The sequence below is a fragment of the Rhinoderma darwinii genome, chromosome 10 (genome assembly GCF_050947455.1).
Source record: "Rhinoderma darwinii isolate aRhiDar2 chromosome 10, aRhiDar2.hap1, whole genome shotgun sequence".
Lineage (NCBI taxonomy): Eukaryota > Metazoa > Chordata > Amphibia > Anura > Rhinodermatidae > Rhinoderma > Rhinoderma darwinii.
In genome coordinates, this window is record NC_134696.1 from 100,943,014 (window position 1) to 100,967,452 (window position 24,439).

Genomic DNA, 24,439 nt, shown 5'->3' on the forward strand with positions numbered 1-24,439 from the left:
AAATGTCGTTTTCCAGTTGTATAATAAAAAATTCGGTAACTTTACAATAGACTTTGGGTTTGAAATTGTCCCCATTTTTATGATCTCTGCTTGCTGTCAGTAAACGTGAACATTCTTGTTTATATCCAGAGCATCCTAACCTAATGCTTCTAGCAGCTGAGGGTTTGTTACAGTTGTGTCCAGTCTAGACATTTACATTTTAGCTAAATACGTCAGCAAACATCTCTCTCATGTCCTGATAGTTTGTTACAATGTATCAGTGCAGATAAAACGTATGAGTCCGGAGTCCAGGCTGTTTAGACTGGAGGCAATTGTAACAAAATGGCAGCTGCGAGAAGTATTAGGTCAGGACAGGTTTTCTAGCCTGTGGATGTCAATAAATGAGGTTTCCCCATAACAAGAGCAAAATGGCGCCCCCTGTTGGTGTTGATTCACGTCATCATTCTCATCAAAGGACAGCCTGATCCCTGTCGATCTTCCGTTCTTACAGATGAACGGACTTGTAGTTCTCCAGCTGCTAATCCTTCCTTGATTGGCCAATGTGGAAGACCATGCGATGGGGGAGCCTTCATTAGGGCCCCATAGCATTTTCCTTGGCTCTATCGTATGTACGCCCTTGAGATTGAGAGACAAACGTATAAGGACCGATTCACATCTGCGTCTGAATTTCCGTTGTTTTGTTCCGTAAGAGGTGCTAAATAACGAAAACACCAGAAGTGCCGGTACCGTTGCGTGACGGACACCATTGGTGCTCTACAGAATCCATTGACTTTAATTCCATGGCATTACCAGAAACATTAGCGCAGCATGGTACTTTTTTCACTTTGGGCTTTGTTCACATCTCCGTCAATGACATGGTCCTGTACTGCCCTCTAGTGTCCAAAATCAGAATTACCTAAAAAATATTACAAACTTTGCCAATTGCAAGACAGAATGAAATAAAAAAAAATAATTACATTTTTACTTATTATTATATCCCTTACACGCATTAAATCAGCTTTTCCCAACTTATGTCTTCTCATTAGGAGCCATTTTACGTGCGCCAACCACGTAGACGTCATCAGATTGAGCTCCTAGAAAATGTCCGTCTCGGGATCACGTGTTTGCCCGCGTCATGTGATTTTGACGCCACCAAATGCAACGTCCTACAGCGCATTAGAAAAACTACATTTCCCGGCATCCCACATACGTATCGCTGAATGTGGATAACTGCGTTGCGTATCGGGAGTTGTAGTTTCACACGGGATTTGGGGGCTGAACCGGAGAATAAACGTGCTTGGGTCGTGCTGTCTGGATAGAATCGACCAGAGAAAAGACCAGGAAGGTGAGAAGGGAGAATGGAACGGGTCAGGGGGTTATCACTCCTATTTCTTAGGTATAATGCCTGTTGTATAGGGGTAGTCATTTATAGTGTTTATGGGTACGTTCACTTTTATCATATATTACCCTGATATAAGGAGTTTAAAGGGCAAGTCCATGCTGAAATGTCTCATACGGAGGTGTAAGCAGCATCCACACGTAAGGCCGGTTTTACACAAGTGTAATACGGGTGCGTTTTTGTACCCATATGATGGTGGAAAATCCTGTCCCAATAAATCCCAATGATGTCATTGGTCCGTTTCAATAGATCTGCGATCGGTCTGGGATTTGTGGTTGTAATGCGAGCGCAAAAATGATCCCGTGTTATGCTCTCGTTTACGGGTATGTATCCCTTTAAGAGCCCCCTGACGTGTTGTTGAGGGGTCCTTGGGCTGCGATTCCTCTACCGCTAGACTGAAGGGGACTTGTAGTGCAGGGCCTCATAGCCTTAAAGGGGTATACCCATCTCAAGAAGTGCCGAGACCCCCCCCCCTGTGATCCCTAAACTAAAGCCGTGCGGCCCCTTCGCTCTCCATATCGTTGGCGGTCCCAGCTGTCGGACTTCAACCGATGAAAAAGTGATTAGCGCTGTGTTAATCTGCCGTTGTAGTCAAGATTTCTTGAATAAAAACCCCATTTTCTAGCTGAATCCCGCACTCCGATCACCTAAATGGTTCAGCCTGCGGCGTTGCAGTCGGTACCGTAGTCCGTTTTTTAGGTTTTTTTTCTCCATTGAAGCCTAAATATGGCACTTTTAAAAAAAACAAAAAACACAATAATTGCGGATTTTTGCGGCATTTTTTCTTGGTTGTGGCCGTCTCTGGATCTGTAACCGGCCGCTGAGCCGATCACGGTTTAGCGCCCATGTTATTTGCAGCACGTGGTAAAGCCGATCATTAACCCTCTACTAGCCGGAGCGGAGCAACGCTGACCAAAAAAAATGGCTTCTGTTCTAAATAATTATGGCCGGCTCCTATCTCCAAGAATAGGGACCTGCTCCGTGCCTGCACTATGGCCGTCTGTGGGGCAACCAGAACTGAACTAGTGGGGTCTATCATATTTATAAGTACTAATCAGTGGTCCCATGTATGTTCCTCAATCCGGGCCCTGGTACTTAATGACCCCCCCTCCCCGGCCTCCTGAGAGGGCAACAGGGTCCACATCAATGCCTATATCCTACATGGCCTGGCGGTGGGTTTATGTGGGAACGCTGATGTACCTGGTAAATTGGATCCGCACCATGTCCCCATGACAACACTGCACAGACAGAAATGAGAACAGAGACGTTGTCATCAGAATCTCTCAGTAGTGCAGCCTCAGGCTTTGGGCCTATAACTTGACGTTGATCAGATCTCCGCCTAGAAAATATATTTAAAAAAAATTCACATTTTTAATGGGTCGTCCCTATCGAAAGCCTCTATGGCGTATCCTTGTGGTATGATCGGGTTAACCCTTTAATGTACACTGAAGGGATTCTTCTAAATTGCAATAACAGAACCCATGACTCCAGTGTGAACGCGCGCACCGCTCTCTCCATGCACTTGTATGGGAGTTATGGAAACGTGAGGGTGCGCTCGGCTCTTCCCGCTGCTCCCATAGAACGGTGTGTGCGCGGCCTCCTATCATATATGACCTGTCCTCTGGGCACGGCCTCAGACTGACATCGTCTGGTCCCGCGGAGGGACTATAGGCATCCCCAAAAAATGAGTGAGCACCCTGCGGAGCTTTGTGGGACCCCCAGCTACCAGGCCGCCTCTTCACCATGAATTACCCCTGTAGTATTGGGGCAGTAGGAGCCGGGGACTTGGCTTCTTTCCTAGCGCTACGGTTCTTACCATCTTCTTTTTTTTTTTTTTGGACCTGAGATTCGGGGGAAGACACTGAAGATCTTGTTGCTTTTGTTACAGGATGAAAAGTTCCTCCTGTCAGAGGGCCGAGTCAGGAGATCCAACAAGTGACGTCATTGCGGCTGTAGACGCAGTTGGGACCGAGTGTTTTTGGAGATCTTGCAAATAGTCGCATGGTCTTCTAAGTGCTACAGACGGTGCCGGGAGTCTTGCCGATTTTGACCTGTGTCCCGGTGCCATCGTCTTCGGCTATGTCGCTGCTTCCACTGGCCGATGGCTATGCTGACACCACTGCCGGTATTCCCCAGACGAGCAGCAACTCGGGTCCAGAAGCGGGCGGTACGGGTGGGAACCAGCCTTCAGAGGAGGGTCAGGCACTCCCGAATGTGGACAACGAGCGAGTGACTACTAGTCCCTGGGCCTTTGGGTCACCTGCCTGGTGCTTCTTTGGAGTCCCTGGTGGATCCTCCAACATACAGCGTGAGCTGGTTGTCACCTGTATGCTCTGCCGAGCCAAAGTGCGAAGGGGGATTAATCCTGGCAAGGTCGGCACCACCTGTCTCTTTACTCACCTTGAGAGGCGGCATAGCATGACCAGACAAGAGGTCTATGAACAAGCGGTGGCTTCAGGATATTGTGGCCCCAATACGACATCTGCTGCGCTGTCCTCCGAAAGCGGTGGTGTTGGTAGTGGAAGCCGCCACGCCCGCGCACCTTCTAAAAGACCAGGTGTCTTCCCCTCGTCTTCAGATGACGAGGATGAAAAGCCCAAACGTCCGGCCACGACGGCTCCCGCTACTTCGTCCGGACCTTCTACCACCTCCAGCTTCCAGTCCGATAAACCGAGTCAAATTGGTGCCGGGTCTGCTGCGTACTGCCAGGCTTTGCGGGAACGTCTTCTAGGGAGCGTGCACATGTTCTGTGAGGTCTGCCACGCCTTAGTGTTGTCTGGAGAACGGAGCCAGAACGTGCGGGACCTGGCGCTGGAGACCCACTTCTCCACCAATCACCCTCAGATGTTCAAACTCCTGAAAAGTGGAGCTGCCAGAGACGTGCGACTCGGGGGTTTGGGTCCCTTGTCGGCTCTTCCGTCCGGTTCTTTACCATCTTCTGTCCAGCGTTGATCCTCGGTCCATACGTTGCGGTTTTCTTCTTATTACTCTCCTACCTCTGGCCCCATCTCCTGGGCACTTTCGATAGTAAGGACGTCCACATGTCGGCGGTCACTTGACCCTCCGCTCCTGCAACACCCGCTCCGTTTTCTTCGACAAGTTTTTTTTTGGTTCTCTTTTGGTCGTCCCCTCCTTTCTTCTGCGGGGACTAGTTTGGAAGGGCGCACGGCCAGCGCTGGAGACTTGTGAGATCTAGCGTTTGGGGGCACAGATTATTATTTTTTATTTTTAGGACTCCACGACCCAATAGTGGGGCGTTGCATCTGGTTACTTGAACCCTATATAAAGCCAGGCACAGACTTCTCCCCGCTCCCTTATTAATGTAATAGGATGTTTTCTCGTTATCTAGCATGTCTGTCAGTGAATAGCATCCCCACAGACAACGTGCATTGCCCCACGTATGAAATTCTGGGTCAAATGTTCTCTATCCGGAGTGCAATAACCAGAAATTACTAACCTGACTGATGGAATACGTGTTCGCCTAATCTGTGCTTGCTTTCAGTGAATGACAACATTCAATGTTTGTTGAAAACTCCTCCTGATCGTGTCCTGTTAAGATACACTGTAACAAATTGTTCCTCCTATCAGAGCTCTGTCTTGTACCGAGCCATGCACCTGTGTGGGCAAGACTAGGTCAGGAGGGGTTATCCGCTTCTGGGTGTAAACCAAAATGATTTCATTCACTGATGGCAAGCATAGGTCTTTGAAAATGGGGAGAAACTGAAGAGCAAAGTCTTTTATAAAGTTGCAGAACTTGAATAGAAAACCTTTTTGAAAGGATCTACGGGGGGGAGGGGATAAATGTTAGACCGGTGGGGGACCAATCGCTGAGCTGGGGGCCATGTCCACACTGCTCAGCAAGGAGTAGTTGTGTGGAGTAGTGACTGCCACACGATACAACTCTACGCCTGCTGAACAGAAGTGGGGATCCCCTGTTGTAGCGATCGGCGGGGATCTCGGTGGTTTAGTATTTATTGCCTGCACCGTTTCTTTTTTCGCAGTCATAAAATATATATATATATAGGCAGTGCCAGGAAGGTCCATATAAGATGCCTTCCTGCCTACATGAATATTAAACTGGTTGTACAGGATCAGAAGCAGCGCCCCACCTGTCCATGGGTTGTGTCTGGTATTGCAGCATAGTTCCGTTAAAGTGAATGGGGCTGAGCTGCAATACCAGACACAACCCATGCACAGGTGTGGCGCTGTTTCTTTAAGTTAGCAGCCATGTTTTTCTAATCCTGTACAACCAGTTTAAGGCAACGTTCACGCGCTAAAGTAAGAACGGCTGTAAAATACGGAGCTGTTTCAAGGGAAAACCGCTCCTGATTTTCAGATGTTTTTTAAGCCACTAGCGTTTTTCGCTGCGTCATTTACGGACGTTTTTGAAGCCGTTTTTCTATAGAGTCAATGAAAAACAGCTCAAGAAGTGACATGCATTTCTTTTTCGCTGGCGCTTTTGAAAAACGGCCACGTAAAAAAACTGCCCCGTCGGAAAAGAACGCCGTATTTCCCGTTGAAATCAATGGCCAGATGTTTGGAGGCGTTCTGCTTTCGATTTTTCGGGACGTTTTACGCACCCAAAAAACGGCTGAAAACACTCCGTGTGCACATACCCCAATAGTCATAGAGGTAGGAATGCATCTTGTATGGACTAGACTGGGGTAGGGGGACTAGACTGGGGTAGGGGGACTAGACTGGGGTAGAGGGACTAGACTGGGGTAGAGGGACTAGACTGGGGTAGAGGGACTAGACTGGGGTGTAGTTATAGGGGGTTCAAAGGTAGTAGTTAGACCTGGAGCCCGAGGGGGGCCAAAAACCACACCATTTTTGCGCCGGACGTCTCTTAGCAGTGCCAAAAGTTTCTCCTACCATTTTTAGAATCCCTCTGGGACCTCCACCAGCTTTATCTCTAGTCCTCGTTGGCCCGGCTCTTCCAGGCTGAGAAGATTAAGTTGAGGGCCCAGTTTGAGTCTGTAGATGCTTCGCTGGCAGATATCCAGTAGACCGCCTAGGTCATCGTTTCCTGACGCGTTTCTTTTTGTATTAGAGCTGCCAGGATGCCCGCGAGTTGCAGCAGTTGTGAGACACAACGTGCAGTCTTGCGGAGACCCAAGACCGGCCATTCGGTGTGTAAAGAATGCTTCTTCCATGCCTTCGAGGAGGAGATCCATCACACCGTAGTATCGGCCAAGCTCTTCCAGCCGGGGGAGAAGGTTGGCATCGGAGCTTCGGGTGGGAAAGACTCCACAGTCCTCGCCCACGTCTTAAAAGTCCTGAATGAACGCTACGGCTATGGTTTGGAGCTCGTTCTCATCTCCGTGGATGAAGGGATCTCGGGATACAGAGATGACTCCTTGGAGACCGTGAAACGGAACCAACAGCAGTATGAGCTGCCCCTGAAGATCGTGTCTTATCGAGAACTCTATGGCTGGACCATGGACCAGATCGTCAAGCAAGTGGGACTCAAGAATAATTGCACCTTCTGTGGGGTATTCAGAAGGCAAGCTCTGGACCGCGGTGCCATGATGCTGGGGGTCCACAAGATCTGCACAGGTTAGTAACGTATTGTCGTCAATTAGGACACTTTATGTAAAGGGGTAGTCCTCTTCTCCACAAGGTGGATGACCATTTATAAGGTGGCACCCCTACCGAGCAGCACCTTAAGTTATAGAGCTACATCACATTTGACTCAAATCACATTCAGGGCTGCGGTTAGTTTTCTTCTGGCTGCTGCTTGGAATCTGTCAGCGCCGTGTTGTCAGACACGCCCCTAATAGTGGAGCACTTTATGAGCTGTTTACATACTAAATCTCCACAATGCAGTCCATGTGTAGGCAGCAAGATGTTGGTTCAGTGTCCGTACAGCAAAATCCTGAATGCAGCTCTGGATGTGAGTAGAGTAGAAGATAGGGATCGCAAGCGAAGCTGAGCTTTAACCCCCTTCATACCACGTGACATATATCGGTCACAGGCCAGTGCTAGTTACTTCTCTATGACAAATATTTCAGTTCCGATGGTCTCGTGGGTACGGCCGCTGTACCTGTGGGATCGGGTGCGCGGCTTCCATACACAGCCGGACTCCTAGCGGGATCGGAGGTAACCTGCGGCGCGGAATTTCATTGTGCAGCATAACAATTTATGCTTAGTTTCTGTCGCTTTTTCCGTCGCGGGTTTTCAATGGGGCTGCAAAAGCCACAACAGAAAGTGTTGTGACTTTTGCGGCATATTCGGAGCGATTACACCACAAAACGCAACTACGAAAAAAAAAAAAAGAATCCTACATGCCCAGAACACCCTCCTCCTCCCTGCAGTCCGGCCTCCTGGGATGACGTTGCATCCCATGTGACCGCTGCAGCCAATCACAGGCCTCATCATCACATGGCCTGCAACATCCTCCAGGGAGGCCGGAGCGGACGTTAGAGGAAGGAGGGGCTAAGTATGGACGGCTTTCTTCCGCCCCGGATATTCCGTTAAAAAAACCGTACCACAATGTGGTGCGGTTTTTCCGATGGAATGTACTGCGGGTTTCAGGTCTGACACGTTGCGTGATTTTTTTTTATGCAGCGTATCCGCCCCGTGGGAACCGGGCCTTTAAAGGGTCGGACGGTTTTAGAAAATTTAGGACGAGCGTGCGAAGGGAATAGCCTCCTATCCAGGCCATTTATCTGTGGTCATGTGATCATATCTTTCCAATGAAGACCAGAACCGGCCCGTTCTCTGAATCTGCTCGGGTTCCACCGATCAAACACTTTCCCGGTAAAAGCCCTTTAATATTCTGGAATATTTATTATGGCTGCAGAGACTCTAACAATGGAAAAGAACACGGACGCTTTCCCTTTAAGACCGATTTGACACATTTAGTCCATAATGTAACTGATATTTGATACATTTGTATTCTTCCTTGTATTTAACCCTTTCCCCATTGTTTGTATTTGGCAGGGTCTTTTGAAACTGCTTGACTTTCTTTTTGGTGATTACTATTTGAGTATATGGATCTGGTTGCCGGAAGCTCTCTCTACTGTACAGCGGACTGCCTTTGCACGCTTCACAGACTTGTTATATGTTTTCGCCAAGACAACCGGAAGCGGCAGGAGAATACAAAAGTCTATCGTTTCAGCATAAAAAAAAACGGTGGACGCTGTAGTTGCGTATACAGTATATAGAGCTTCCTGGGACCAATGCCGTACAGGGGACTGCCTCTTCAGACTGCACAGACTTGTATCAATGGCATGTTACTTAACGACCTCTTGGTTCTGTATCCGCAGGTCACAATGCAGACGACATAGCCGAGACCGTCCTGATGAATTTCCTCCGAGGGGACATTGCAAGGTTGCGGCGCTGCACGGCAGTAACTACCGGCAGCGAAGGCGCCATCCCGCGATGCAAGCCCCTGAAATACGCCTACGAGAAGGAGATCGTGCTTTACGCTTATTTTAAGAAGCTGGACTACTTTTCTACCGAGTGCGTCTACTCCCCTAATGCCTATCGAGGCCATGCCCGCGCTTTTCTGAAAGATCTGGAGGCTTTGCGGGCCAGCGCCATCGTGGACATCGTCCATTCCGGGGAGAACCTGTCGGTGAAGGAAGACGTCCGCATGCCGGTGCAAGGAACCTGCCCGCGTTGCGGCTACATCTCCAGCCAGGGACTCTGCAAGGCCTGCGTTTTGTTAGAGGGCTTAAACCGAGGACTACCCAAGCTGGGAATCGGCAAACACCATAAACTTCACCATAAGCTTTTGGCGCGGGAGCCGCTGAGCGAAGCAGAAACTCGCAAGCTGAAAGCGATGGAATTCTGATGACTAAATACACCCAATATTATTACCCTTTACCCCCAAAAACACCAAAATGATGTGCCCTCGAAACACCTTTTGTATGTAAAGACTTTTAATATTCTTTTTAGCAGTTTTATCCGTTTCTGGGAAAGCTGGGTGACGATCAAAAGGGCTCACAAGGGATTTATGACCCATCTTTTCTAAAGTCCTAAATGGCAAAGCTTTCTAGTGGTGCGTAACTAAGCAAATTTGACCTTTTTTGAGACCCTGGAAAATTTGGGTGACTACCCCTTTTAAAGTCGGCCATGTTGGTTGTCACCCAGCTTTGCCAGAAACGGAAGCTTTTAACTTTTTTAGTTGTGTAATCCTTCCACGTTTTAATGACGCTGACCAAAAATAATCTTGAAGGCTGTCACCAAAGATGTATACGGTAGGAGCTGCGTTACAAATACGGATTGCGACCCCCCGCAATTATGATCGCATATTTATGTGGGATGAATCGATCCGATGTAAATATCTTCAAGTAGAACTTTATTAACCCCTTAATGACCGGGCCTGAAAAGACGTTCATGACCAGCTCAATTTTTCTGTTTTTGCCTCTCTGCGCTTCAGCAGCCATAACCTTTTTTATTTTGTCATTGACGTGGCCGTATGAGGCCTTGTTTTATGCGAGAAAAATAGTATATATTTTTTTCCCCACAGATTGGTGGTAAAAAATATTTTTTTTACGGCGTTAATATAGGAAAAAGCGATTCTCGGAATAGTTTTTTTTTGTTTTTTTTTTATCCCGTTTACGTTTCACGCTAAATAACCCATTAGATTAATTCTTCAGGTTATAACGGTCGTGTAGATACCTAATCTGTGTAGGTTTTTTTGTTTTTATTTAGTGTAGGGGCAATAAAATGTATTTTATGCAAAATAAAGCCTCTTTTTGGGACTTTTTTTATTTATTTATTTGTTTTGTTACTTTTTTTTTTTTTTTTTTTTTTTTAATCCCATCAGGGGATAACTTTATTTGTAACTTTATTTTTTACTTGTAATGTATTAGCATACTTCTGTACGCTAATACATTACACTGTGTCACAATGACACAGGCTGCTGATCGGGCAGCACATAATGTGCCCGAACAGCAGGCACACGGAACAGACAGCCCTGGGGTCCTTTCTAGGTCCCCAGGGCTGACTGCAGAGGGATTCCCCGGTGTTTGATGGCATCACTGGAATCCCGGTGATGCGATCAGAGGGGAATTCCCTTTGATCTTGCCGTGGTCACGGACTGCGGTAATCAAAGGGTTAAACAGCTGGGGTTGGAATGTTTGCCGACCCCAGCTGTGTTCAGGAGGCTGCTCTGAGACCAGGAGCTGTTAGTAACAGCTCCTGCTTAGAGGACGAGCGCTCATCAGCCTCATCTGCAGCGACGCCAAAAGACGTCTCTGTAGATTAAGCACCCGCACCGCCTGACGTCAAAAGACAGTGGGCGGTCGGGAAGGTGTTAAAGATTTTTCTAGAGCTCGTTCATGTACTAATATATCTCACTCTTAATATGGTCTGACTGTTTGGAAAAATGATGGAAACTGTCAACAAGCAGGCTGGCTGCTGATCTTATTCTACATCTTTTTAAAAACTAAGGCCCCCTGCACACGACCGTATGTTTTATTTGTAATTATGGATCATTTTCTATGGGCTACGGACGCTTTTCCTTATTTTTACGGATGCCCGGAGTAGTGCGGCTGATTACCTGATGGTCATGAACATCCAACAGAACACCCTTGTGCACTCAGCATACTAAGTACAGACATAAGATCTGTCAACAGCAGCTTGTTGACTGTTTCCACTGCAGAAAGTTTTTCTGCAGTGCAAATAGTAAGAAATTAAATGAAAAATACCTCAATAGGGTAAGGAAGACGCATCACCCTAAGGAGGTTTGTTTGAATTTACCATGTCAAAGATGTAGCGTCACTATGAGGTGGTAATTGTATTGGACATTACATGTGAGTTATTCAAAGTATTCAACAAATCACCAATACAATTTTGTGAAGAGCTGACAGACTAATTTGACAGAGTTCCATGCATGACTAACATTATCAACTTTTAACCCCTTGAAACTCCCCCCCCTGACCTCCGATGAATGCAAGTTTCTGATATCAAATGTAAAATGGTCATATAACCGTACCGGGTCTGGAAAGAAAGATGAATCCCGGTCACCCCTTGGCTCCTAACCGAGTCACCTTTTCAGTATTCCTAGTGTCCCTGCCACATCTCTCGTCAGGTACCATGCGGTATAATAGAACGGTGTCATCAGATCTTTTATTTCGTCGGTCTGGAAATGTTTACATATAAAAACTTTCCATTTTTTTGAAAAATTTCGATAAACCAGATTCCGCTGTTCGTTCAATATCCAGCCGATCCTTATATATATATTTTTTGAGCTGAGAAATAACCTCTAGACCGGACGGTAGCTGTGGCTTAAGCCAAAGGGCAAGCAAGGACCTTTTGGCCACCAGAAGAAAGGCATGAAGTGCGTCAGGAACATGCGGAGTATCAGGGAAGGCATGAAGTGCGTCAGGAACATGCTGAGTATCAGGGAAGGAATGAAGTGCGTCAGGAACATGCAGAGTATCAGGGAAGGCATGAAGTGCGTCAGGAACATGCTGAGTATCAGGGAAGGCATGAAGTGCGTCAGGAACATGCAGAGTATCAGGGAAGGCATGAAGTGCGTCAGGAACATGCTGAGTATCAGGGAAGGAATGAAGTGCGTCAGGAACATGCAGAGTATCAGGGAAGGCATGAAGTGCGTCAGGAACATGCTGAGTATCAGGGAAGGAATGAAGTGCGTCAGGAACATGCAGAGTATCAGTGAAGGCATGAAGTGCGTCAGGAACATGCTGAGTATCAGGGAAGGAATGAAGTGCGTCAGGAACATGCTGAGTATCAGGGAAGGCATGAAACAAAAGGGGCAATGGCTCCACCGCGACCGCCACCTCCCATGTATCTATAATAACCCCAGAAATCTCGTTCCAATATGTCAATAATTTGGGGCAAGTCCACAAACCATGAAAAAGATTAGTTTTGGGTGCATGGCATCGTGGACATGCCACGAGTCTATCAGGACAGTTCGGATGTGGTGGAATATCAAAACCATATATAGCCCTGTGGATGAAGTGTGTCTCCCTCCATTGTTCCATATATTTTTTTTATTGATTTTTTTAATCTCCAGTAAATTTAATTTCTTATGTTAAAGCGTATTAAAGTATTGCAGCTCCGCACAATTTTAATTCTTGAGATTGAGCTGCAATACCGCACAAAACCTGTAGACAAGGGGTGGCGCTGTTTCTGGATCGTGTGTGTGTGTATATATATATATATATATATATATATATATATAGAATGTGTGTGTGAACAAAGCCATAAAAAGGGGGTTGTAGGAGATGTAAATATATATATATATATAATTTATTTTTATTCATCTCCTACAACCCCCTTTTTAAGTCTGGGTTCACACATTAAAATGTGTTTCAGTGTAAATAAAAAAACAACCGCGTCGCAAAACGCGTGTGGTTTCTGAACACATATCCCACAACATATGAACACAACCTAAGTCTAAACCTTCTCATTCGCCTTTTCTTACATCAGTTTTTAGGAATAGATGAATGACAACCAATATGGCCGCTCACGCACCAGTAGTAGCCGAGTTTTCCCAGCCCGGAGTGGAAAATGTCGGAGACCAAGACCACGAGACACAATGAGGAGTTCTAGTTTATCCAGTGTGATGGATTACAGAGGATTAAATTGATCCATGAATTTATAATGTTTTAGGGCATGTTCACACGCGCGTTTTTCAGACGTAATTCAGGCGTTTTACGCCTCGAATTACGCCTGATAAACGGCTCCATTACGCCTACAAACATCTGCCCATTGCTTTACGATGTTCTGTTCCCACGAGCTGTAATTTTACGCATCGCTGTCAAAATGCGGCACGTAAAAAGACGCGTGCAGGACATTTCTTGGGACGTTTTTGGAGACTTTTTTCATTGACTCCATTGAAAAACGGCTCCAATAACGTCCGTAAATTACGGCACGAATAACGCGAGTTGTTACAAAAACGTCTGAAAATCAGGAGCTGTTTTCAGGCGAAAATAGCTCTGTAATTTCAGACATGTTTTGCTGCTGCGTGTGAACATACCCTTACCGTTCGCAAATAAAGTTTAATAAAAAAAACGCACATTTATTTACTATCTGCACTGATTGTTACGAGTGGGCTGGGGGGGGGGGTCTGTCACTTTTGGGTCCTGATGAAATTAAATCATGTTTCCCTATTTACTACCAATTCACTAGTAACCGCTGATGAGAAAAATGTATGCCCGGTTTGTAGGTTTAAACAAAATTCATAAAGATTTGTTTTCTAAAGTATCAACGTTCTTCCTTAACAGATGCGTCGTCTTACCTTCTACATAGGGGGCAGTATTATAGTAATTATATTCTTGTATATAGGGGGCAGTATTATAGTAATTATATTCTTGTATATAGGGGCAGTATCTTGTATATAGGAGCAGTATTATAGTAGTTATATTCTTGTATATAGGGGGCAGTATTATAGTAATTATATTCTTGTATACAGGAGCAGTATTATAGTAGTTATATTCTTGTATATAGAAGCAGTATTATAGTAGTTATATTCTTGTATATAGGGGTAGTATTATAGTAGTTATATTCTTGTATATAGGGGGCAGTATTATAGTAGTTATATTCTTGTATATAGGGGCAGTATCTTGTATATAGGAGCAGTATTATAGTAGTTATATTCTTGTATATAGGAGCAGTATTATAGTAGTTATATTCTTGTATATAGGAGCAGTATTATAGTAGTTATATTCTTGTATATAGGGGGCAGTATTATAGTAGTTATATTCTTGTATATAGGGAGTATTATTGTAGTTATATTCTTGTATATAGGAGCAGTATTATAGTAGTTATATTCTTGTATATAGGGGGCAGTATTATAGTAGTTATATTCTTGTATATAGGGGGCAGTATTATAGTAGTTATATTCTTGTATATAGGAGGAGTATTATAGTAGTTATATTCTTGTATATAGGGGCAGTATTATAGTAGTTCAGATGGGTTACACCCTAGAGTTCTTAAAGAGCTTAGTTCAGTTATTTCTGTCCCCCTTTTCATAATATTCAGAGAATCTCTAGTGACTGGTATAGTGCCAAGGGACTGGCGCAGGGCAAATGAGGTGCCTATTTTCAAAAAGGGCTCTAGGTCTTCCCCGGGTAATTATAGACCAGTAAGCTTAACATCCATCGTGGGGAAAATGTTTGAGGGGCTATTGAGGGACTATATACAGGATTATGTGACAATAAATAGCATTATAAGTGACAGCCAGCACGGTTTTACTAAGGACAGAAGTTGTCAAACTAACCTAATCTGTTTTTATGAAGAGATAAGCAGAAGCCTAGACAGAGGGGCCGCTGTGGATTTAGTGTTTTTGGACTTTGCAAAGGCATTTGACACTGTCCCCCATAGACGCCTAATGGGTAAATTAAGGACTATAGGTTTAGAAAATATAGTTTGTAATTGGATTGAGAATTGGCTCAAGGACCGTATCCAGAGAGTTGTGGTCAATGATTCCTACTCTGAATGGTCCCCGGTAATAAGTGGTGTACCCCAGGGTTCAGTGCTGGGACCACTATTATTCAACTTATTTATTAATGATATAGAGGATGGGATTAATAGCACTATTTCTATTTTTGCAGATGACACCAAGCTATGTAATATAGTTCAGACTATGGAAGATGTTCATGAATTACAGGCAGATTTAAACAAACTAAGTGTTTGGGCGTCCACTTGGCAGATGAAGTTTAATGTAGATAAATGTAAAGTTATGCATCTTGGTACCAACAACCTGCATGCATCATATGTCCTAGGGGGCGCTACACTGGCGGATTCACTTGTTGAGAAGGATCTGGGTGTACTTGTAAATCATAAACTCAATAACAGCATGCAGTGTCAATCAGCTGCTTCAAAGGCCAGCAGGATATTGTCGTGTATTAAAAGAGGCATGGACTCGCGGGACAGGGATGTAATAATGCCACTTTACAAAGCATTAGTGAGGCCTCATCTAGAATATGCAGTCCAGTTCTGGGCTCCAGTTCATAGAAAGGATGCCCTGGAGTTGGAAAAAATACAAAGAAGAGCAACGAAGCTAATAAGGGGCATGGAGAATCTAAGTTATGAGGAAAGATTGAAAGAATTAAACCTATTTAGCCTTGAAAAAAGACGACTAAGGGGGGACAGGATTAACTTATATAAATATATTAATGGCACATACAAAAAATATGGTGATATCCTGTTCCTTGTAAAACCCCCTCAAAAAACAAGGGGGCGCTCCCTCCGTCTGGAGAAAAAAAGGTTCAAGCTGCAGAGGCGACAAGGCTTCTTTACAGTGAGAACTGTGAATCTATGGAATAGCCTACCGCAGGAGCCGTCACAGCAGGGACAGGAGACACCGCAGGAGCCGTCACAGCAGGGACAGGAGATGGCTTTAAAAAAGGGTTAGATAATTTCCTAGAACAAAAAAATATTAGCTCCTATGTGTAGAAATTTTTCCTTCCCTTTTCCCTTCCCTTGGTTGAACTTGATGGACATGTGTCTTTTTTCAGCCGTACTAACTATGTAACTATGTAACTATGTATTCTTGTATATAGGAGCAGTATTATAGTAGTTATATTCTTGTATATAGGGGGCAGTATTATAGTAGTTATATTCTTGTATATAGGGGCAGTATTATAGTAGTTATATTCTTGTATATAGGGGCAGTATTATAGTAGTTATATTCTTGTATATAGGGGCAGTATTATAGTAGTTATATTCTTGTATATAGGAGGCAGTATTATAGTAGTTATATTCTTGTATATAGGGGCAGTATTATAGTAGTTATATTCTTGTATATAGGGGACAGTATTATAGTAGTTATATTCTTGTATATAGTAGTAGTATTATAGTAGTTATATTCTTGTATATAGGGGCAGTATTATAGTAGTTATATTCTTGTATATAGGGGGCAGTATTATAGTAGTTATATTCTTGTATATAGTAGTAGTATTATAGTAGTTATATTCTTGTATATAGGGGCAGTATTATAGTTGTTATATTCTTGTATATAGGAGTGTATTATAGTAGTTCTATTCTTATATATAGGGGGCAGTATTATAGTAGTTATATTCTTGTATATAGGGGGCAGTATTATAGTAGTTATATTCTTGTATATAGTGGCAGTATTATAGTAGTTATATTCTTGTATATAGGGGGCAGTATTATAGTAGTTATATTCTTGTATATAGGGGGCAGTATTATAGTAGTTATATTCTTGTATATAGGAGGCAGTATTAGTAGTTATATTCTTGTATATAGGGGCAGTATTATAGTAGTTATATTCTTGTATATAGGGGGCAGTATTATAGTAGTTATATTCTTGTATATAGGGGCAGTATTATAGTAGTTATATTCTTGTATATAGGGGCAGTATTATAGTAGTTATATTCTTGTATATAGGGGCAGTATTATAGTAGTTATATTCTTGTATATAGGAGGCAGTATTATAGTAGTTATATTCTTGTATATAGGGGCAGTATTATAGTAGTTATATTCTTGTATATAGGGGACAGTATTATAGTAGTTATATTCTTGTATATAGTAGTAGTATTATAGTAGTTATATTCTTGTATATAGGGGCAGTATTATAGTAGTTATATTCTTGTATATAGGGGGCAGTATTATAGTAGTTATATTCTTGTATATAGTAGTAGTATTATAGTAGTTATATTCTTGTATATAGGGGCAGTATTATAGTTGTTATATTCTTGTATATAGGAGTGTATTATAGTAGTTCTATTCTTATATATAGGGGGCAGTATTATAGTAGTTATATTCTTGTATATAGGGGGCAGTATTATAGTAGTTATATTCTTGTATATAGTGGCAGTATTATAGTAGTTATATTCTTGTATATAGGGGGCAGTATTATAGTAGTTATATTCTTGTATATAGGGGGCAGTATTATAGTAGTTATATTCTTGTATATAGGAGGCAGTATTAGTAGTTATATTCTTGTATATAGGGGCAGTATTATAGTAGTTATATTCTTGTATATAGTGGCAGTATTATAGTAGTTATATTCTTGTATATAGGGGCAGTATTATAGTAGTTATATTCTTGTATATAGGGGCAGTATTATAGTAGTTATATTCTTGTATATAGGGGCAGTATTATAGTAGTTATATTCTTGCATATAGGGGCAGTATTATAGTAGTTATATTCTTGCATATAGGGGCTGTATTATAGTAGTTATATTCTTGTATATAGGAGCAGTATTATAGTAGTTATATTCTTGTATATAGGGGCAGTATTATAGTAGTTATATTCTTGTATATAGGGGGCAGTATTATAGTAGTTATATTCTTGTATATAGGGGGCGGTATTATAGTAGTTATATTCTTGTATATAGGAGCAGTATTATAGTAGTTATATTCTTGTATATAGGGGACAGTATTATAGTAGTTATATTCTTGTATATAGGGGACAGTATTATAGTAGTTAGATTCTTGTATATAGGGGCAGTATTATAGTAGTTATATTCTTGTATATAGGGGCAGTATTATAGTAGTTATATTCTTGTATATAGGGGCAGTATTATAGTAGTTATATTCTTGTATATAGGGGACAGTATTATAGTAGTTATATTCTTGTATATAGGAGCAGTATTATAGTAGTTATATTCTTGTATATAGGGGGCAGTATTATAGTTGTTATATTCTTGTATATAGGAGCAGTATTTTAGTAGTTATATTCCTGTATATAGGGGGCAGTATTATAGTAGTTATATTCTTGTATATAGAGGACAGTATTATAGTAGTTATATTCTTGTATATAGGGGCAGTATTATAGTAGTTATATTCTTGTATATAGGGGGCAGTATTATAGTAGTTATATTCTTGTATATAGGGGGCAGTATTATAGTAGTTATATTCTTGTATATAGGGGCAGTATTATAGTAGTTATAGTCTTGTATATAGGGGGCAGTATTATAGTAGTTATATTCTTGTATATAGGAGGTAGTATTATAGTAGTTATATTCTTGTATATAGGGGGCAGTATTATAGTAGTTATATTCTTGTATATAGGGGCAGTATTATAGCAGTTATATTCTTGTATATAGGAGAAGTATTATAGCAGTTATATTCTTGTATATAGGAGCAGTATTATAGTAGTTATATTCTTGTATATAGGAGGCAGTATTATAGTAGTTATATTCTTGTATATAGGGAGCAGTATTATAGTAGTTATATTCTTGTATATAGGAGCAGTATTATAGTAGTTATATTCTTGTATATAGGAGCAGTATTATAGTAGTTATATTCTTGTATATAGAGGGCAGTATTATAGTAGTTATATTCTTGTATATATGAGCAGTATTATAGTAGTTATAGTCTTGTATATAGGGGCAGTATTATAGCAGTTATATTCTTGTATATAGAGGACAGTATTATAGTAGTTATATTCGTGTATATAGGGGCAGTATTATAGTAGTTATATTCTTGTATATAGGGGGCAGTATTATAGTAGTTATATTCTTGTATATAGAGGACAGTATTATAGTAGTTATATTCTTGTATATAGGGGCAGTATTATAGTAGTTATATTCTTGTATATAGGGGGCAGTATTATAGTAGTTATATTCTTGTATATAGGGGACAGTATTATAGTAGTTATATTCTTGTATATAGGGGACAGTATTATAGTAGTTATATTCTTGTATATAGGGGCAGTATTATAGTAGTTATATTCTTGTATATAGGGGCAGTATTATAGTAGTTATATTCTTGTATATAGGGGACAGTATTATAGTAGTTATATTCTTGTATATAGGAGCAGTATTATAGTAGTTATATTCTTGTATATAGGGGGCAGTATTATAGTTGTTATATTCTTGTATATAGGAGCAGTATTTTAGTAGTTATATTCCTGTATATAGGGGGCAGTATTATAGTAGTTATATTCTTGTATATAGAGGACAGTATTATAGTAGTTATATTCTTGTATATAGGGGCAGTATTATAGTAGTTATATTCTTGTATATAGGGGGCAGTATTATAGTAGTTATATTCTTGTATATAGGGGGCAGTATTATAGTAGTTATATTCTTGTATATAGGGGCAGTATTATAGTAGTTATAGTCTTGTATATAGGGGGCAGTATTATAGTAGTTATATTCTTGTATATAGGAGGTAGTATTATAGTAGTTATATTCTTGTATATAGGGGGCAGTATTATAGTAGTTATATTCTTGTATACAGGGGCAGTATTATAGTAGTTATATTCTTGTATATAGGAGGCAGTATTACAGTAGTTATATTCTTGTATATAGGGAGCAGTATTATAGTAGTTATATTCTTGTATATAGGGGCAGTATTATAGTAGTTATATTCTTGTATATAGGAGCAGTATTATAGTAGTTATATTCTTGTATATAGGAGAAGTATTATAGTAGTTATATTCTTGTATATAGGAGGCAGTATTATAGTAGTTATATTCTTGTATATAGGGGGCAGTATTATAGTAGTTATATTCTTGTATATAGGGGCAGTATTATAGTTGTTATATTCTTGTATATAGGGCAGTATTATAGTAGTTATATTCTTGTATATAGGGGGCAGTATTATAGTAGTTATATTCTTGTATATAGGGGGCAGTATTATAGTAGTTATATTCTTGTATATAGGGGGCAGTATTATAGTAGTTATATTCTTGTATATAGGGGCAGTATTATAGCAGTTATATTCTTGTATATAGGGGCAGTATTATAGCCGTTATATTCTTGTATATAGGAGCAGTATTATAGTAGTTATATTCTTGTATATAGGAGGCAGTATTATAGTAGTTATATTCTTGTATATAGGGAGCAGTATTATAGTAGTTATATTCTTGTATATAGGGGGCAGTATTATAGTAGTTATTTTCTTGTATATAGGGGCAGTATTATAGCAGTTATATTCTTGTATATAGGAGAAGTATTATAGCAGTTATATTCTTGTATATAGGAGCAGTATTATAGTAGTTATATTCTTGTATATAGGAGGCAGTATTATAGTAGTTATATTCTTGTATATAGGGAGCAGTATTATAGTAGTTATATTCTTGTATATAGGAGCAGTATTATAGTAGTTATATTCTTGTATATAGAGGGCAGTATTATAGTAGTTATATTCTTGTATATATGAGCAGTATTATAGTAGTTATAGTCTTGTATATAGGGGCAGTATTATAGCAGTTATATTCTTGTATATAGAGGACAGTATTATAGTAGTTATATTCGTGTATATAGGGGCAGTATTATAGTAGTTATATTCTTGTATATAGGGGGCAGTATTATAGTAGTTATATTCTTGTATATAGAGGACAGTATTATAGTAGTTATATTCTTGTATATAGGGGCAGTATTATAGTAGTTATATTCTTGTATATAGGGGGCAGTATTATAGTAGTTATATTCTTGTATATAGGAGCAGTATTATAGTAGTTCTATTCTTGTATATAGAGGGCAGTATTATAGTAGTTATATTCTTGTATATATGAGCAGTATTATAGTAGTTATAGTCTTGTATATAGGGGCAGTATTATAGCAGTTATATTCTTGTATATAGAGGACAGTATTATAGTAGTTATATTCGTGTATATAGGGGCAGTATTATAGTAGTTATATTCTTGTATATAGGGGGCAGTATTATAGTAGTTATATTCTTGTATATAGAGGACAGTATTATAGTAGTTATATTCTTGTATATAGGGGCAGTATTATAGTAGTTATATTCTTGTATATAGGGGGCAGTATTATAGTAGTTATATTCTTGTATATAGGGGGCAGTATTATAGTAGTTATATTCTTGTATATAGGGGCAGTATTATAGTAGTTATAGTCTTGTATATAGGGGGCAGTATTATAGTAGTTATATTCTTGTATATAGGAGGTAGTATTATAGTAGTTATATTCTTGTATATAGGGGGCAGTATTATAGTAGTTATATTCTTGTATACAGGGGCAGTATTATAGTAGTTATATTCTTGTATATAGGAGGCAGTATTACAGTAGTTATATTCTTGTATATAGGGAGCAGTATTAGGGCGGGTTCACACATGGCGGAATTTCACTTAAATTCCGCTGCGGACACTCCGCAGCGTTAATCCGCAGCGGAGCCGTTTCTCCATTGACTTTCACTTTAATTTAGCAGTGTTCGTTTACACGATGCGTACAATTCCGCTGCGGAGCATAGGCTGCGGAGCGGAATTTGGTGTCCGCAGCATGCTCTGTCTGTTGCGGAGCAGTGGCGGACTGGTTGCGGACTCATGGCGGAATTTCTCCATTGACTTCAATGGAGAGTCAAAATTCCGCAATGAAGTCCGCAGATCTTATGTGTGCTGCGGAGCGTATTGTTTTTACTACCATGACATTTCTTCATTCTGGCTGGACCTATGTATTTCTATGTCTACAGCCAGACTGAGGAAGTCAATGGGGCTCCCGTAATGACGGGAGCGTTGCTAGGAGACGTCTGTAAATAGTCACTGTCCAGGGTGCTGAAAGAGTTAAGCGATCGGCAGTAACTGTTTCTGCACCCGGGACAGTGACTACCGATCTCAATATACATGTATCTGTAAAAAAAAATATAAGTTCATACTTACCGAGAACTCCCTGCGTCTGTCTCCAGTCCGGCCTCCCAGGATGACGTTTCAGTGTAAGTGACGGCTGCAGCCAATCACAGGCCAAGCACAGGCTGCAGCGGTCACATGGACTGGAGCGTCATCCAGGGAGGTCGGGCCGGATGCCGAAAGAGGGACGCGTCACCAAGACAACGGGCGGTAAGTATGAATTTCTTTGACTTTCACTAGGGAAAGTGCTGTCCCTTCTCTCTATCCTGCACTGAATAGGGAGAAGAGAAGCACTTTTCCTGCAGTCCGCAGCGGCCAGTCCGCAGCGGCCAGTCCGCATCAATTTTCTGCACATTTTGTGCAGATCCGCTGCAGAATCTGCAACGCAGATTCTGTGCGGCATTGATGCGGACAGTTGCGGAGGAATTCCGCCATGTGTGGTCATGCCCTTATAGTAGTTATATTCTTGTATATAGGGGCAGTATTATAGTAGTTATATTCTTGTATATAGGAGCAGTATTATAGTAGTTATATTCTTGTATATAGGAGAAGTATTATAGTAGTTATATTCTTGTATATAGGAGGCAGTATTATAGTAGTTATATTCTTGTATATAGGGGCCAGTATTATAGTAGTTATATTCTTGTATATAGGGGCAGTATTATAGTTGTTATATTCTTGTATATAGGGAGCAGTATTATAGTAGTTATATTCTTGTATATAGGGGGCAGTATTATAGTAGTTATATTCTTGTATATAGGGGGCAGTATTATAGTAGTTATATTCTTGTATATAGGGGGCAGTATTATAGTAGTTATATTCTTGTATATAGGGGCAGTATTATAGCAGTTATATTCTTGTATATAGGGGCAGTATTATAGCAGTTATATTCTTGTATATAGGAGCAGTATTATAGTAGTTATATTCTTGTATATAGGGAGCAGTATTATAGTAGTTATATTCTTGTATATAGAGGCAGTATTATAGTAGTTATATTCTTGTATATAGGAGTAGTATTATAGTAGTTATATTCTTGTATATAGGAGCAGTATTATAGTAGTTATATTCTTGTATATAGGGGGCAGTATTATAGTAGTTATATTCTTGTATATAGGAGCAGTATTATAGTCGTTATATTCTTGTATATAGGAGGCAGTATTATAGTAGTTATATTCTTGTATATAGGAGGCAGTATTATAGTAGTTATATTCTTGTATATAGGGAGCAGTATTATAGTAGTTATATTCTTGTATATAGGGGGCAGTATTATAGTAGTTATATTCTTGTATATAGGGGCAGTATTATAGCAGTTATATTCTTGTATATAGGGGCAGTATTATAGCAGTTATATTCTTGTATATAGGAGCAGTATTATAGTAGTTATATTCTTTTATATAGGAGGCAGTATTATAGTAGTTATATTCTTGTATATAGGGAGCAGTATTATAGTAGTTATATTCTTGTATATAGGAGCAGTATTATAGTAGTTATATTCTTGTATATAGGAGCAGTATTATAGTAGTTATATTCTTGTATATAGGGGGCAGTATTATAGTAGTTATATTCTTGTATATAGGGGCAGTATTATAGTAGTTATATTCTTGTATATAGGGAGCAGTATTATAGTAGTTATATTCTTGTATATAGGAGCAGTATTATAGTAGTTATATTCTTGTATATAGGAGCAGTATTATAGTAGTTATATTCTTGTATATAGGGGGCAGTATTATAGTAGTTATATTCCTGTATACAGGGAGCAGTAGTATAATAGTTATATTCTTGTATATAGGGGCAGTATTATAGTAGTTATATTCTTGTATATAGGGGCAGTATTATAGTAGTTATATTCTTGTATATAGGGGGCAGTATTATAGTAGTTATATTCTTGTATATAGGGAGCAGTATTATAGTAGTTATATTCTTGTATATAGGAGCAGTATTATAGTAGTTATATTCTTGTGTATAGGGGCAGTATTATAGTAGTTATATTCTTGTATATAGGGGGCAGTATTATAGTAGTTATATTCTTGTATATACAGGCAGTATTATAGTAGTTATATTCTTGTATATAGGGGCAGTATTATAGTAGTTATATTCTTGTATATAGGTGCAGTAATATAGTGGTTATATTCTTGTATATAGGGGGCAGTATTATAGTAGATATATTCTTGTATATATGAGCAGTATTATAGTAGTTATAGTCTTGTATATAGGGGGCAGTATTATAGTAGTTATATTCTTGTATATAGGAGCAGTATTATATTCAGTGTTACCTTAGTGGGTTATACAAGCTGCGTCATGCGGCTGAGGGCATGTTGTTTCTGTGTGCTGTAGATGTATCTCTTGGCTCTAGGACAGCTTTCTCCGTGCTCCGTTAAGCATATTACAGCCTCTGATATGCTCGGTGGTTGTGTGATACAGATGGTCAGGGCGGAGATGCTCTTGGTTCTGCCCAGGATCTTAGTTGCTCTCTCTGAACTTTACCTTTTAAACGTGTGACTCATTATTATTCCCATGTTAAACCTTTCCCGGTTCAACCCAATGGATCAACATACGACGTTTCTCTACCAGAGACTCAGATCT

At 40.5% G+C, this 24,439-nt stretch overlaps 1 protein-coding gene across 3 annotated transcripts; it reads left to right on the top strand.

Moving 5' to 3' along the window:
* The first annotated feature begins 1,191 nt into the window (after window positions 1-1,191).
* CTU1 (cytosolic thiouridylase subunit 1) lies at window positions 1,192-10,075 on the top strand. Of its 3 annotated transcripts, XM_075840413.1 has the most exons (3): window positions 1,223-1,324; window positions 6,429-6,934; window positions 8,647-10,075. In XM_075840413.1, exons 2-3 carry the CDS (start codon window positions 6,439-6,441, stop codon window positions 9,174-9,176), a joined length of 1,026 nt encoding a protein of 341 aa, XP_075696528.1. In that variant the 5' UTR covers window positions 1,223-1,324; window positions 6,429-6,438; the 3' UTR covers window positions 9,177-10,075. The 3 variants fall into 3 exon arrangements, with proteins under 3 accessions (XP_075696530.1, XP_075696528.1, XP_075696527.1); XM_075840415.1 differs by lacking the exons at window positions 6,429-6,934; window positions 8,647-10,075 and adding an exon at window positions 3,267-5,163 and having other exon boundaries at window positions 1,192-1,324; XM_075840412.1 differs by lacking the exon at window positions 1,223-1,324 and having other exon boundaries at window positions 6,096-6,934.
* Window positions 10,076-24,439: the final 14,364 nt, after the last annotated feature.

Excerpts from the sequence above, each read along its gene's own strand:
- CTU1 (XM_075840413.1), top strand. The coding sequence starts at position 6,439 with ATGCCCGCGAGTTGCAGCAGTTGTGAGACACAACGTGCAGTCTTGCGG. Across the intron at positions 6,935-8,646 it reads GGTCCACAAGATCTGCACAG|GTCACAATGCAGACGACATA; the intron begins GTTAGTAACGTA and ends CTGTATCCGCAG.